Source organism: Solanum dulcamara, chromosome 3 (assembly GCF_947179165.1).
Source record: "Solanum dulcamara chromosome 3, daSolDulc1.2, whole genome shotgun sequence".
Classification (NCBI taxonomy): domain Eukaryota; kingdom Viridiplantae; phylum Streptophyta; class Magnoliopsida; order Solanales; family Solanaceae; genus Solanum; species Solanum dulcamara.
This window is the reverse complement of record NC_077239.1, coordinates 66,386,093-66,400,636: the sequence shown is the minus strand read 5'-3', so window position 1 is coordinate 66,400,636 and position 14,544 is coordinate 66,386,093. Positions and strand designations below refer to the sequence as shown.

Below are 14,544 nucleotides of genomic sequence, written 5' to 3'. Positions count from 1 at the left end.
AATAATAATAATAGTAATAATAGTAATAGTAATAATAATAATAATAATAGTAATAGTAATAATAATAATAATAGTAATAGTAATAATAATAATAATAATAGTAATAATAGTAATAGTAATAGTAATAATAGTAATAATAATAGTAATAATAATAATAATAATAATACTTTATTCTGAATTAAAGAATTTAGAATCAATCAAATCTCTCCAAGTAGGATTCGAACCTACGACCAATCGGTTAACAGCCGACCGCTCTACCACTGAGCTACTGAGGAACAGGAGATTCGATCTCATAGAGTTCAATAGTAATAATAATAATAGTAATAATAATAGTAATAATAATAGTAATAATAATAATAATAGTAATAATAATAGTAATAATAATAGTAATAGTAATAATAATAATAATAATAATAATAGTAATAATAATAATAATAGTAATAATAATAATAATAGTAATAATAATAGTAATAATAATAGTAATAGTAATAATAATAATAATAATAATAATAATAGTAATAATAATAATAGTAATAATAATAATAATATAATAATAATAATAGTAATAATAGTAATAATAATAGTAAGAGTAATAATAATAGTAATAGTAATAATAATAATAATAATAATAATAATAATAATAATAGTAATAGTAATAATAATAATAATAGTAATAGTAATAATAATAATAATAATAATAATAATAATAATAGTAATAGTAATAATAATAATAATAGTAATAGTAATAATAATAATAATAATAGTAATAATAATAATAATAATAATAATAGTAATAATAATAGTAATAATAATAGTAATAGTAATAATAATAATAATAATAATAATAGTAATAATAATAATAGTAATAATAATAATAGTAATAATAATAGTAATAATAATAGTAATAATAATAATAATAATAATAATAATAATAATAATAATAATAATAATAATAATAATAGTAATAATAATAATAATAGTAATAATAATAATAATAATAATAGTAATAATAATAGTAATAATAATAGTAATAATAATAGTAATAATAATAGTAATAATTGGATGGTTAAAATTTGGCTAAATTAAAAGATTGGTGGAAATTAACATATAGAAGGTATAATTTTTTTGACTTTAGGAGATTAAAGTGAGTTGGGATTATTTTACGCAATTCATAGTTTAACCATATGTGTGCAAGCGTATGCTAGTGTTGCAGTTTCAGGTCTGAGACTATCCTCGTATAAAATGCTGCACAAGAACAAAAATAGACTGGTTGCTCAAGAAAATAGTGTGTTATCGTTGTATTGCTAGAAATCAAAATTTCTTTACAAATGAATGAAGTAAACTATATTAGGTTATAATAGTGAAACCTCAACCACGGAAAAAAATCCACTAAAGCCCTAAAGTATCAAAACCAATGACTACATTCCCAAATCCGTACGAGCTCGTCAATGCACTTGTGACATCTTTGTCCCCTTTTGTCTTTTACTCCATGTCATCAAAGGCATCCTTGCTTGAGGACGTCGACGTTGCACACCCATCAGACTTCGCCACCATATGTTTATCCTTTATTGTGCCACGTGGGCTAAACAAGTTTTTATCAATGCACGGAAAATGGAGTTAGGATATTAGGAAATGGGTCTATTGGGCTAAGTTGAATCGGATAGAAGAATTATTTTTAGAGAAAAAATTATAAATTGAAATAAAAACATATCCACATAGGCTTCACATAAGATAATAAAGTCAGGGACATGAGAGTTAACGGTATTCAAAGTTAAAAGAATAAGTGCAAATATATCAAAAAATATGTTGATAAGTAAACACTTTTCACCTTCAACCCTACAACAAAGCAAAATGGATGAGAGCTCTTAGAAAGGAAAAAAAAGACGATTTTTTTTTAAAAAATCTTTTCTAATAGTACAAAGACAAATGTGATCCTTTCCCGTTCGATCACCTAACCACACTTTCACTGTTGCACAAGGAATGAATCCATTAATAACTGCCAAGTTGTTGATTTGAGTCCCTAGATTGTCATCTTCACGACAACCTGTGAGAGCTAGGCCAATTGCAACTTCGTCGATTTCTGAAATACCCAATTAAAGCTGCTTCTTGAGGGAGATGAAGGGATTTTGGTATGATCAAAAGAGATAAAGATTAGGGATTTTGGCTTGACATAGCCATTTCTTAAAGTCAGATAGCATACTTGAGGTTTTTGCCTTTTATCAATAGGAGTCGATATAAACTACTATATAAACGGACAGTGAAATGAATGTGGTCCCTATTACCTATATCACTTCAACTAAGTAGTGAATTTGTCCTTAAATTTCATTTCATTATTTAACAGTTGAGCAATTCTGTTACATGGACTCGACCAAGCTTTTACAGACAGGCTAGTATTAATAGCTGGGTAGCAAACATTTATCTTCACCAGTAAAATAATAAAACATAATATCGTATCCCAGAAAGTATAAACATTTTGGGTCGTAAGCTTTAACCCTGTTACAGGCTTACATAGCCACCAAAGTGTTCTTGTCCATAAAAGATAGTGAGATTCATTTTAACCTCAAAGGAAACAAAATAAGTAGCAGAACAGTAAGATTCAAAAAAAGAAGGTTACGCATTCCAGCATGTAGTCCTATGGACAAAAAACATCATCATATACAACCAATATGCAGCTAATCCAGCTCTGAGCCACATCCTTGAAACTTCTATACAAAAATAGCGCCTCAATAGTGTCATTTAAACAACTAGAAACATGTTAAGCATTACATTTTGTACATATAATGCACATCGGCGCTAGAACCCTTCAGAGATACAAAAAACATCACCATGACTGAGTTTGAACACAACAGCTTCGTGAACCGCCCAAGATCAGGAAACTGGAAAAAATATACTCGGAGAAGATCACCATCTCAGGTCTACCTTCTTGATCTAGATCCTACATGTAGCATAATACAAAGTGACTATTGGGTATCAAATCTTAGCACAACATTCATGACTTCTAAGTAAGCGGTAAGGCACTAACTCATGAAAAGTGATTGAGAGGATACACAAGGGAGTCTAAAGGGCTCATCATGTGCAAAAAGTTACCAACAAGACCTTCAGTCATTTTTTTCCATCTTTAACGGTAAAGAAATGAATCTTGGACCTAACAACTTCGTAAAGAAATCGATTTTGGGCCTAACTCAACCCCAAGTGCTAGCTCAAGAGGTGAGAGGATTGTCAAGCCACAATAAAGAGACCACCCATCTTGTAAACAAACTCTTCGCATTAACAAAATCGGGTTACTTTCTATTGCGGAAATCTGTGTCAAAAAATAAAAGAAAATATTGCCTTTTTCATTTGTCACATTTCCGCACAATCTCTATCCATAAAGGGAAACCCCATTTTAGTTTTGGGGTATATTTCTCTCTACATAAGGGCATCCCGGTGCACTAAAACTCCCGCTATGCGCAAGGTCCGGGGAAGGGTCCGACGACAAGGGTCTATTCACCAATTTTCTCTCTAAAGAAATAAAAAGGTTTTTTTCTTTTGGTTTGGTGAGTAAATTTCTCACTCAATAACTTCACCTAGAGCTTTTTACTTCGCTTTGGTGGATATACATCTGTCTCAACACTGAACACTTTCACTTGCTTTCTCTCTCCGCAAGGAAAATAAATGTATTCATTGGTTTGGTTTGATGGGTATATCTGTGTCTCTAGATTTCACCAACTTTTCTCATATAAAGAAAAGAAGAAAAAAGTTGGTTTTGTTCAGTTGTTGAATGTAATTGTTACTCTATACTTTCATACACACTCTCTTTTAGGAAAGGAAAATTATTTTGTTTGGTGTATATTTCCCTCTCTCAAAATTTTACTCACTTTCTCTTATTTATTTAAGAAAAATGAAAGTTCACTCGTTTCTATCTATGGATAGAAAGAAAGATTTTATTTATATCTTTCTTTCTCAACCTTTCACATGAAGAAAGAACTTTTTATTGGTTTGTCGTGTATTTTCCTCTCAACAATTTCACACTATGTTTTCTCTATAAAAAAAAGAACTTTTTTAACTAAATATAATTAACTTTTTGAAAGAGATACTAAAACACACACTATATAAAGAAAAGATTTTTGGTTTATTTAGATGTTTAAAGAACTACAAAAAAAAAAAAAAAGGGAAATGGTTTTGAATTGCGGTTGATTGGTTATGACTAGTTGATTGTCCATTTTGACCCAACCCATATTTTTTTACTCAAGCAGTGTAGGTTGAGTAGCGTTCGTACAATTTCATCGACTCATTTCATTTGACCCGCCGAAACTTGACTCAACCCGTCCACCATTTGACACACCTATGTAGCATTTGTTGGTCAAAAAGTTCTGGAATTTGTTTTCAATTAAACGTTGTTAGAGAAAAATCTTTCAGTTTCTGCAGTACCTCTAGCATTAGGTTAAAAGCTACTCCAGAAAAAAATATGGATTTTTTAGCAATTTTCTACAGCAAACACCACCTCTATTTTCATCACAGGGATAGACAGGCTTTAACTTCAAAGAATCATTCCTTTGGTGGAGTTACAGTTGTTAATGAAATAACAAAGACCAACCATGTACATTAAACCAAATAATTAGAAACTAAATCATCAATTAAGCCATTTTTATTTGCCTTGGTGATGGATGTATTGACACGGCAAATTCAAAGTGAGGTGCCATGGTGTATGTTATTTGTGGATGAAGTAATTTTGATCGATGAGGCTCACCATGGAGTAAGCGCTAAGTTGGAGGTTTGGAGACAAACCTTGGAGTCTAAAGGGTTTAGATTGAGCGGGATCAAGACAAAATACTAGGAGTGCAACTTCATTGATATGACGCATAAGGTTGACGTGGAAGTGAGGCTTGATACACGGGTTATCCATAAGAGAGGTATTTTAACATATCTTGGGTCTATTATCCAGAAAAATGGAGAGATTGATGAGGATGTCACTTTTGTGGGACTACATTGGGTATTTTGTTGTTGACTGGTGAACAATAATGAAGTTACTGATTCTGCAATTCCTTCCAAGAATCTGCTGAAACCTAATGAACAAACAAACTTTCTGATCCTGCAATTTCTTTCAGGAATCTAGTGAGAGGCCATAATACCAATTCCATTGGTAATATCTGTTCGGATGCCAGAATTACCAACTTCCATTAAGAAGTCGTAACACACACACACACAAAAGAAAAAACTTGTTTTCTTTGGATGCAATAATTGCAGATAGACACAATTCATGATTTCTTTTGGAGAATTTGGGCAAGTTTAAGACTCAACTAGAACAATTTTCACAAGTAAAAATAAGAGGAAACAATAGCTTGCAAATTCCAACCATAAAAACCAGGAGATGACTTATATTACTTACTGCTTGGACGTTTCATATTTCGGCAGAACTTGCTACTGCAATGGCAGCTAAATGCTTTGACTGGATGTTCAAGATCATCAAAATCAATACCATAATCCTGCATGAGCCAAATCCAAAGTTCATCAAGCAGATAACAACCAAATAGCAAAGCATATATTCTGAAAGGTATGGAGGCAAGAAGAGTAGGATCTAGGGGGGGTGCAAGGTTGTTCACCCGAACCCCCCTCAACAAAAAATTATCCTAAAAAAATACAAGGTAATTTTTTTATTTTTCATGTATATATAGAAGGGGAGCCTTGGAGTAACTGGTAAAGTTGCTGCCATGTGACCAGGAGGTCACGGGTTCAAGCCTTGGAAACAGCCTCTGGCAGAAATGCAAGGTAAGGCTGCGTACAATAGACCCTTGTGGTCGGACCCTTCCCCGGACCCTGCGCATAGCGGGAGCTTAAGTGCACCGGGCTGCCCTTTTTATGTATATATATATATATATATATATATATATAGAGAGAGAGAGAGAGAGAGAGAAAATTGAATCCTCTGAACACAAGACTAGAAGACTAGAGGTTGACTTAGTGGTTCAAGGAGTTCAAAATTCACCTAGAGGTTCCAAAAACTCCATGCACTATATTTTTATTTTTCGAACCTCCGAACCACCTTTCTCCTTGGTGAAAATTCAGGATCCACCACCGGAGGCAAGCACCTCTTTTTATCTACCAAGCGAGAACTCATGGCACAAAAAGACCACACATGTTGAAATGGTGAGCCACCGTCACTTACTAATATTCTTGTCATAATGGAGTAGTTTGACATCCCTACTCTCTGGAGCAACAACTTCTGTGTTGCTGACTTGTTTCAATTGGTAATTTTGAGCATTTTCAAATGCATGCTTCTGTTTTCTCTCAAGGATATCAATACAAATTCATCTAATTATGCTGCTTCTTGGCATATTCAGTGTTGTTGACTATCGCAATAAAGAATATAGAAAGTTGACATTTTGAATTAACTCGCAAAATCAGGGGCCTAAAATTGATTTTACTCCATTTACGATCAATATAGGTAATCATAATTCCAGAGTTGAGACGTCCATTATGCTCAACTCTTTATGATTAGAGTAACCTAAAACACAGACATCACTTTCTCATCTTCAGGATATATCACATCATTACAAGCTCTAAAGTACTAAGAGTGAAAGAAATTAACCAAAGTTGAGAAGCATCTACCCATCTTTTCTTTGAAAAGCAAATAAAGAAGTGACTTGATAAAAGAAAATATATGCATCATACATATAACGTATACACATGGGTTTGGTTAACCTGATGCATAGCATTATCTCCATTTTTTAATTCTCAAAAGCAACCAGGCCAACACACTAACAACACATTGATAGGAGGGTCTTTCTTGTCTTTTTAACCAAGAATCTAAACCCAATTCTCTTTTCCATCTTTTCTTCTCTCCCCCCTCAATTGTAACCCAACTCCAGTTGTATGGCAAGGAGATCGGGAGATGCCAGACAGCGGACTTGCCATTGATGATGGGGAGACGTGCCTGCCAATGGTGGCCCTTGTTGTACCAGTCACTAAATAGTTTTTACCCAAAAATCTAAACCCACTTCATCTCTGCTTAATAAATTTTGCTTGAAACATATCTCCTTGAAACCAGGCCAAATTTTCTTTCCAAATTACTGCATCATCCATTTCTCTTTTCCCTTCAATGGGTATACCCATGAAAACACATTTGGACAAAATCTTTCTTGAATAAAAGCAATTGGAGAAATAAAGTGGGTGTATATATTCTTAAATGTGATATTAAAGTTGATACAATAGAAAAGTTACATTGGCCAACAAACCACGAAACCAAATTCTCAAACTCCGTTGAATTGAGAGAAGGAGAAGAGAGAAAAGAGGGGTGGGGGGTCAAGTTGATACAATAGAAAGCCTTCTTGATGAATATGCTACAGTACACTAGTAGGGGTATTTAAGTAAACTAAGATGTAATTACAATGCTGACCTACTATAGTCATGTAGTAGGCTAGCAAGGCCCTATACACACACAAATTCCATTAATTTTATTTTCCTATTTGTTTTAGTGGGGTAGGACAGGTTTTTCGGCATAGTTTTTTTTTTTGAGAACTCGTTCAGTTATTTCTGCCCCAAGCCTTATCAAGCTACTCTTTTATACTTTATTATTCAGCACAAATGGCTACGGTTTTAATGGACATTAGCTGCACAATACTATAATATGGCCTCCTCCCAACCCTCAAATCTGGCCCTGGGGGCCAACCCAATACAGATGTAACTGAAGTCTGTTGAAATTGTCCCGGATGAAATGACAATTTGACTCATGTAACAGGAAAAGATTTCCCATCCTTAGTCGGGGAGATATGTGGCCATGAAAGAGGGAGAGAATTTTCTGTGTCACATAGGCTCAATGTAAATGGAATTGTCAGCACACTGATCAGAAAACACATAAAAATTGTTCCGAAGCAAACCAGACCAGTGTACTTATTATAGGTGAAATCAAAAGCAACAAAAAAGCGCATTGCATGTGACAATGAAACAAAGCCTACTCACCCAAGTGAGCTCCTCCATTGCCTTAATCTTTCTTGTAGTGAAAAAAGCAAGCTGCAACAAGCAATCACATGAAATTATCCAACAAAGCTGTCAATGTGAAGGAATGACTCTTGAGGATGAAATGAAGTTTAAAGATTCAGAGAGCATAAGATTCATTACATGATAGTAGTGGTGATCAGGAGACTCTATTTCAATTGGTATTTCAACCAAATTTGAATCGAAGCATCTGGACAAGAACAGCAATGAATAAAGTAAATGCATCAACATATGTTTGTGACATCTATGTATGATTAAACATCAAACAGATACAAAATGCATGGTTCTCTTTGCCCGCTTTCTTTGCTGTTTCTTTTCTCCATTTTGTTTTTGAATAATCTTCCATGACAAGAAAATGCAAATTGCTAGGCACATGGTCTCTCCGGTCTGCCAGAGGCGGAGTAGTTAAAGGAGCTAGAAGTGGAAATGTAAGAAATAAGCATGAAGTGAGCAGAATTCATTTTAAAAACAGGATGTGAATGTTTAATGGGAAGGATATTGAACATTCAATAATGGGCTTTGCTTGATGTGCACCATGAATTATCAAAAAAAAATGTGAAAAAGAAAGCTCACTTGTGTGAATTTGAAAAGTAAGGGAAAAATACAGAAGTTCAAAGATGCACCGAAATCTAGTTCAAAGCCAAGTATGAGACTTACTTGAGGGCAAGTGAACAGAAATTTAGACCTAAAAGTCAATCAGATTGTTGTTTTTGTTTTTAATGACTAAGCCAGCCCAAGCTGGAAAGATACAGAAAAAAGATAAAACTTAGGATCCATCTTTGTGAACTTACCTGTGATTGATGAACCTGGCAACATTCCCAAAAAATGTAGCATCCAAACAAAGAGCCTCCTCATCCTTCAGGACACCCTCCGAACCCCAGTCAGCATCCAGCAGGGCTGGATAATAATGTTCCTCCCCGTTGGGGCTCCGTGAAACACGATCAAAGAGTTCTACGTTGGTCAGAACTTCTCCAACATATTCGCAGACAAAAGCACCTCGGGGAAGGTCTTCAAGGGTCCGCAAGCCCCATCCTTTCCCTTCCGAAGTCATAAAGACCTGAAAGAAGAGCAACAATTATAAAGCAAGTTAATAGTGGAAACCCAACTATGGGTTTGGACGGAGCTTTTTGAAGCTCAAAGGACAAGCACAATAGCAGTTAAATTTAAGGCATTAGCTATTCCCACATCATGAATGTGATCAAAGAGAAATGCAACATCCACACATTCGTACCTGTAACTTATGGCTTATACCTCGCTGTACTACACGGTTGCCACATTGTTTGTTACAGCCACATTTCCACCAACACTCTTTTATGAACTTTCTCATCAGATGACCTTTACAAGCTTCTATAATGTCCTCATTTTTTGATCTTTCCAATGGGCACTCTTTGCAAAAGAACTGGCAGTGTTTCTTGGGGTCACGATTCATGGAAATACATTCTTTAAGAAACTCTTCTTTTATAAGGCCTTCCTTTGTGTAGGCGAAAGCACCCCCGGTTACGTGTGCACAAGCACAAGGTGTGGACAATGATAAACAATCACCAGAGCAAGTTGAACAACTATTATCATCTCCAATACGAGCCAGAGAAAAGTTTACAAAAGCATTCTGGAAAACCACATTGGAAGCTATGTAGTGGAATGGTGGTGGATGATTGCTATTAACTCTATTCACCAAAGAAATTATAACATTTTCTTGCCCCTTGGTTATATCAATGACATCAACAGACCCTACATCATGCGGAGTCACTTCACACGGAACCACCTCCAGACTCTCTGAATTAGTCTGTTCAAGACGACTCTGATTGGTCTCTGGAGCAATACCACAGTTGCCCGTTGATGCTGGATGATCAGCTTGAGTGCTGTCTTCACCAATATAAGAAGTGAGATGAGGTATCTCTGGTTGAGCTTTCCCAGCACCAAGATCAGAGTTCAGGAACTCATTTAAGGAATCAAAAGAACCTATTTCACCCAGAATTAATTCACATGGAGCCTCCATATTCCATGGATTAGTCTGTTCAACACCATTCTGATCAGTTTCTGGAGTACCACCACAGTGGTCCATTGATGCAATATGACCAGCATGAGTGTTGTCTTCACCAATGTGAAGAGGAGAGAGTCGCGGTATCTTTTGTTGAGCATCCCCAGCATCAATTTCAGAATTCATAAATTCATTTGACGAATTAACAGTCATGTTTCTAGAGCCAAAATCATTTTCTGCAGCAACATCTGTGGTTGATTGCAATTTAGGACTATGTTGAGTTCCCAGTTCCAAAACACACTCACACATGTCTTTCATCAGCTTCATCACAGAAAAGTTAGGGTCCAGGATTTTGTATGATTTAAGACATTTAAGCTCCACCATCTTCAGAACTGATTCTAGACTTGGCATATGGAAATCTGATCTACAAAGAGCTGGGTCACAGTTTATGGAGACTTTTACCTCTCCAGATAGTGAGGAGGCAATATCTACATCAGTGTGACATCTATCCTGGACTTCTACCAGCTCACGACTGGTTGCCACTCCATTCAATGAAGTCGTAATTTTCTCGCCTGAATCTCTTCCACCTCTCAGTTCTATCGCTAAAGGTTCAGAAGTTTCTGAACGTCTCCTTGAAGCATTACCACTTGAAGTATCTCCCTTGTTTGGCAGCTCTAAAGAATTAAAACAAAGCCATTTAGAAGGGAAAATTTGTAGATGTTTCCCGGAAACTTTCTGATGAGAACATCATAGACCAACGAAGGTAATAATATATGAACTGTAGCTTAATTTATGCACAATGATCAGGATCCCGTACAGAGATCCACCAAGATGTCAAAAGTTTTAAATTTGTAACCTCCATAGCTTCTATAAGCCAAGAACTATCCAAATATTTGGGTTCACTCCCAAAATACAAAATGGGTAAACTATGTAAACCAATCTAGTTATGTCTTGTATTGATTTCTAACTCCCATAATAATAATTGTATATTGGCCAAGGAAAATGTAATAACCAACAACAACATACCCAGTGTAGTCCCACATAGTGGAGTCTGGGGATGGTAGAGTATACGCAAACCTTAACTCTACTTCAGAGGTTAGGTAGAGAGGTTGTTTCCGATAGAACCCCTGCTCAAGACAAAACCAGTCTAGGAAAAGACATAATGGAAGTACAATGAACAATAGATAGTAACAAAAACAACAGATAGTAACAAAACTGTACTACAACAAAATAATACTACAAACAAACTACACGAAATAATAGATAGTCACGAAAAACAAACTACACGAAATAATAGATAGTCACAAAAATCGAAGAACAAATTTTAATAACCAAGAAAAATAATTCGTGATACAGTAAATACCAACATTTGGCCATCCTAGATTAAAAATACCTGGGTGAATAACAGCAATAGGAACCTCAAACTGTGGCATATCATCAGTATATGGTTCATCCTTAGGTTTGATTAAAGCAAGGGATCCCGACATCTTCTGTTTAGGGGATAGTTGTCCACCTGGTTCTGCCTTTGGCTCTTTGAGTTTTGATGCATTGGAAGATTTAGCAGCAACCAAACTCTTACCCCTGGCCACGATTTGAGATGTTTGAGTTTCGTACAATCTAAGATTATTCCCATGAGAACTAGGATTTGCTTCCCCTTGTGACTGGTTCTGATAACGAGGTCCAGGTAATTCACCTTCCTCCTCCCGTCTAGGCCTTTTAAGAGAATTCCCGGCACTAGAATTGTTAGTGGAAGGTGAAGCTTGACCTTCTTGATATCTTAACCGCAATCTCTTTAGTGGCCTTTCAGGCTCCTCATGCACTGCTTCTTCCTCTAAAACTTCCTCTCGCTGTTCAAGCGGCTAAGGGACCAATAAAAGATACAAGGGACATGGGGAAGGAAAAAAAATCAGATCCTATAGAAATTACAGGGAGACTAAAATTAAACACATGCAACCAAACCACATCTCGTACTTCATTATTTTCAGGCTTCTTATGTTCCGTCGCCTGCAATAGGATGTCAATCAAGAGAATTCAGACTCCATTGAGCACATTTAAACGCTTTGCTAAAGGAAAGAAGAAAATCAAAGCTCTGACTTAACCAGAAATGTGAGAGAAAGAAAAGCAAAGAAATAAAGATAGATAGGTTGAACCTCTGCTTCCTCCTTTTCAAATATAGCATCTGCAAGTGCTCTATAGTTTTCCTCTTCAATAAGCTCCCAATTTTTGTCATATAGTTTTAGAAGGCTCTTCAATATTGGCTTCACCTTTTCCTCAGCGATGCCAATACTTTTCATAGCACGAAATGCCTTCTTAACTCTTGGATTGACCGGCATTCTTTAATGGATTTAAATGCAACCTCCAAATTACTCAGTGAGCCTACAAAAACCAGAGTGCATATGAGCAGAATCAGAGACAGAATTCGAACAAGGCCTTCAGTCATACCTAGATTAGAATGTTGCATGATATGACAAATAACCAATACCTTCTGAAACTGCATACTTTCCATAGACACACACACCCACCCGGTTATTTTATCTTGGAGAAACAAACAAAATTTAAGGAAGGTGCATAAGGAAACATGACTATGATGAAGGCACCAATTCTTTTTCTGATAACCGAGAAATCCCGGGGACACATGGGACCTGGTTCGAAACTCGGTGGATATGGGTCTACCCCTCTACCTTTCTCCACTTAAAGACCACGCTTTATGGTCCGCAACAACTCGTGATGTGTGACAAAAATGGATGTAGCAATTTACAAACAAGAAGGCGCCAAAAAATTGCATCATTTGATGAGAGAATCAAGTTGCAAATTATGTTATTGTTGACAAGAGCTGTCTTCTGGCCATATTGACCAGCCTGCCTTTCGATCCCCCAAAATAAAATCCACCCACCTCTCTCCGCAACCCAGAAAGGAAAGGGGAAAAAAAGAGGCCGGGGGGGGGGGTACCAGGAATTACTATCTTCACTGTGAGCTTAAAACATGGACATCTGTTGCTTTACCACCCACACAAGAGCATCTCTCTGTTGTGAGCTTATTCTAAAGCTTTACCATGTATGAGTATATTGTGCATCTAAGACAACCCAAAACAATTTGTTTATTTCTAACGCAATCAGTTCAAGTATTCCAACTGGCCATCACAAAAGCATAAAAGGGTAACCAAGCATAGAATTACGCGAAACTGTAAAAGTTTATAACCATTGTGGATCAGAAGTGTCCATAGCAAAACCTATTATTGTTGGCTTCTGAGATTGAAGTCCACTATCCAAAGATTAGAAAGAGGAAGATAAAAGAAGAATTGAACCTGCAGAATCACACTGGCAGCTGCAGCAAACTTAGACCAATTAGGTTTTTTCCAATAAAAATTACAAATTGGTAATCCTTTTTCCTTCTTGGTTTTAAAATTTTCAAATCAACCAAGACGACCTTTGAGCTTTGATTTAGGATTTGTGAACGTGGAGTAGCTAAAACATTATTAAAACCAAAGCAAGATAAGAAAATTATTGCACTAGTGATTTTCTACACAGATTAAAAAGTGCTTAGTGAATAACCCCTATTAAGGGCATAGAATTTAAAATATTAATTTGTAATAGTGAAACAAAAATATGAAAGCAGAAGTTGAATGTTAGTTTGGTAGAAAAAAACACATCAAAATTCAACAATCATGAACGAACCTGAATTCTTCAAAATTGCAAAATCGTTAAAAAATATAATTGTGTCATACATTTTGGGATTTTCTACAATGAAAAAGAAACCCTTAAAAATTGGGAAGAACATACTTAAATTTTTTAACACATTGAAAAGCATGAAGGAACACACATAAGGGAACTCTTAGTAACTCAATTGATAGACTAACTAAACTTTCACCTTGTTGGCACTGTTTCTCCCAATGGAGACAAAAACAGGAGGTGATTCTTCTCATCCATCTAGACTTGGTGGACAAAGTTGCTTGATAGCTGTTGCTGGTGCGAGGTAGCAGGTATCATGTGGAACCCGGACACCACGGTCATCAAAAAAGAAAAAGAAACTTTTCGCATTGTTGGTGAGGGTTCAATTCCTTTCCCATTTCCCCTTCCCCTACCCACAAATTTATTTATTTTTAAAAAGGAAGGAACAACCAAAATGGACACATAATCAATCATAAGCATTCCCAATCAAACTTGAAAATTCAGTCAGTTGAAGGCAAACCAGCATCCGAAATGCTGAAAACACCCTTTTCTACTACCGCAAAGTTTTTTAAAAAATAAAATAAAATCCCCAACAAACAATGTCTCCGCAGATGAACCCAAACTCACATAACCCACAAATGCAACTCTCTAACTTCTAACCCAAAAAAATTAGACAATGCAATGATCAATAAACCCAAGAAAAACTTGCTTTCAGGTTGAAAGAAAAAAAAAACAATCAAATGTAGGACAGAGAAAGAGAACTTACGAGCATGAAACTAAAGAAGTCGGAGAGTCCGAAGAATGAGATTGAGACAGTCGATACCTGAGACAGAGACAATGAAATATAGAGGAGAAATAGGGCAGATGGGGGAGAGCGTGTTACCACGTGGATGAATATTAGCGCGTATATAGGGAAACTCAAAG

At 35.6% G+C, this 14,544-nt stretch overlaps 1 protein-coding gene and 1 non-coding gene across 6 annotated transcripts; both read right to left on the bottom strand.

Annotated features, from left to right (window-relative positions):
• Positions 1–203: 203 nt before the first annotated feature.
• Positions 204–275, bottom strand: TRNAN-GUU (transfer RNA asparagine (anticodon GUU)). Its single transcript has one exon. It is a non-coding gene; the product is annotated as a tRNA-Asn (tRNA).
• Positions 276–1,377: 1,102 nt separating this feature from the next.
• On the bottom strand, positions 1,378–14,544 carry LOC129882718 (probable inactive histone-lysine N-methyltransferase SUVR1). Of its 5 annotated transcripts, none has more exons than XM_055957139.1 (10): positions 14,387–14,543; positions 12,103–12,328; positions 11,924–11,956; positions 11,346–11,811; positions 9,206–10,626; positions 8,766–9,031; positions 8,098–8,164; positions 7,939–7,989; positions 5,369–5,465; positions 1,379–1,582 (listed from the first exon to the last, which is right to left on the bottom strand). In XM_055957139.1, exons 2-10 carry the CDS (start codon positions 12,283–12,285, stop codon positions 1,566–1,568), a joined length of 2,601 nt encoding a protein of 866 aa, XP_055813114.1. In that variant the 5' UTR covers positions 12,286–12,328; positions 14,387–14,543; the 3' UTR covers positions 1,379–1,565. The 5 variants fall into 5 exon arrangements, with proteins under 5 accessions (XP_055813116.1, XP_055813114.1, XP_055813112.1 ...); XM_055957137.1 differs by lacking the exon at positions 1,379–1,582 and adding an exon at positions 2,524–2,935; XM_055957138.1 differs by lacking the exons at positions 1,379–1,582; positions 14,387–14,543 and adding exons at positions 2,524–2,935; positions 13,820–14,362.